Below are 1,862 nucleotides of genomic sequence, written 5' to 3'. Positions count from 1 at the left end.
AAATCAAATATGTTGGTACCCAAAGTAAGGTCTTGTCCCGAGGAATATACCTTTAAAATTTTAAAGCCCTAGAAGCAACTATTAAAAAGATATGGAAAAGGTTAAAAATTTTCAAAAGTAAGTCAAAAGGTCAATAGTCAAAATTAATGGTGCCCAAGGAAAGGCCTTGTCACAAGAATTACACATGTGAAGTATGAAAGTCCTAGAACAAACCGTTCAAAAGTTATGGCCAAGGTTGAAGTTTTTCAGAGTAGGTCAAACTCCTAGGTCAAGGTCAAAGGGTCAAAGTTGTTGGTCTCCAAAGAAAGGTCGTGTCACAAGGATTACACATGTGAAGTATGAAAGTCCTAGCATTAACTGTTCAAGAGTTATGGCCAAGGTTAATGTTGGGTAAAATTTTGTAAGGTCAAGGTAAAAAATGATGGTACCCAAAGAAAGGTCTTGTCACAAGGAATACACATGTGAAATATGAAAGCCATAGCTCCATCCAATCAATAGTTATGAGCAATGTTAAAGTTTTTGCGGACAAACATACAAACAGATAAACAGACAAAGAGACAGACAGATGGACGGACGGACAGGGCAAAAACTATATACCCCCGAATCTTCGATACGGGAGCATAAAAAAGCAAACCCTTAAATGTCATCAAACGGTATTTGCTGTATATTGAAGATGAAGGCTGTATTTAAAAGCGGGAGATACCAAAATTAAATGGAGTTAACATGTGACTTTACTTTAGTATTTCAATAAAGTCTGAACAAACTGGAGCAACAAAGGTATCATTTATTGCACTTCAAGCAATTTGAAACCCAGAAAACGTCCATCTACCATACTCATTGCTGTAGTATGAATCTTGGTGAAGACCTGATGCTCGCGTTATGATGACGTCACCAGCATTAACAATTAAAACAACAAATCCAGTGGACGTTTCGTCCTCTCCGCCAGTCTCAGTATCTGCGTGCAAGATTCCCTTAACTTGACCATTTTGAAGTAAATGAGATGTAATTTCTCCTAAGCTTGTGTCAGCGTCTCCCGGAATATGACTTCCGGCCACATAGACTGTCCAGGAAAATCCATACACACCAGCTCTTGGAACTGTAAACGCCCCTGTGTGTTTACTGTACCCATTTCCTAAATTAGTGACAACTGTATCGTAAACATGAGCTTGGTTATCTCCGACATGGGTAAATGAATGCGATATATAGGCATAAAATGCAATGGGTGATAATCCTTGGCCTGTCAAAAATCTTTTACTTCTATGTTGAAGCTCTAAAGAAAAGAAAACAGCTTTTAAATATGTAATTACATACAACATTAGTTAATGACTGGCCCCAGAGCCACAATATCTTTTGTACGAATCTCTCACTTACCTTTATTTTCATGATTTTCAGCTTTTGTCCTCGTGGTTCTTTTATGAGATTTCGAGTTTGATCGATAATTTAAGAAATATTTTTGAGCAATTTCTTTCTCCAAGATTTTGATTTTTGATTCACACTGAGAGATTTTCTCCTGCTGCTTTCCAACTACTGTCATCAGCTTTTCTACTTTTAGTTCAACGTCAATTTTCCACTTTTTTTCAAGATTATTTGCACCCGCAGTTGCAAGCAAAGCCACAGTTAGGAGAAAGGCAATCATGTTAGTACAATATATCAACAATTACTTTTACTGTTTAGTGATCAAACGTTGAATTCATCAAAGACAAAAATGTAGATGACCTTTCTGATTTGTATATTTAATTTTTTTTATAAAATATATTTTCAGCTCATCTGAGATTTGGGTTATTTTTCTCCAAAACCATTGGTCTGTCACCAAAGTTCCAGTTTAAAAATCGCTGGAAAAGAAAGACTATGTGATTGTACAG

The 1,862-nt window shown here is 36.3% G+C and overlaps 1 protein-coding gene across 1 annotated transcript; it reads right to left on the bottom strand.

The window, feature by feature from the left end:
• Positions 1-794: 794 nt before the first annotated feature.
• Positions 795-1,636, bottom strand: LOC133195189 (complement C1q-like protein 4). The gene is made up of 2 exons (XM_061331048.1): positions 1,372-1,636; positions 795-1,270 (listed from the first exon to the last, which is right to left on the bottom strand). Exons 1-2 carry the CDS (start codon positions 1,634-1,636, stop codon positions 795-797), a joined length of 741 nt encoding a protein of 246 aa, XP_061187032.1.
• Between the last annotated feature and the right edge of the window lie 226 nt (positions 1,637-1,862).

The sequence above is a fragment of the Saccostrea echinata genome, unplaced genomic scaffold (assembly GCF_033153115.1).
Source record: "Saccostrea echinata isolate AGI-Se365-2 ecotype Australia unplaced genomic scaffold, CSIRO_AGI_Sech_v1 ptg000029l, whole genome shotgun sequence".
NCBI lineage: Eukaryota > Metazoa > Mollusca > Bivalvia > Ostreida > Ostreidae > Saccostrea > Saccostrea echinata.
The sequence above is the reverse complement of the archived record's forward strand: the minus strand, read 5'-3'. Positions and strand labels throughout refer to the sequence as shown.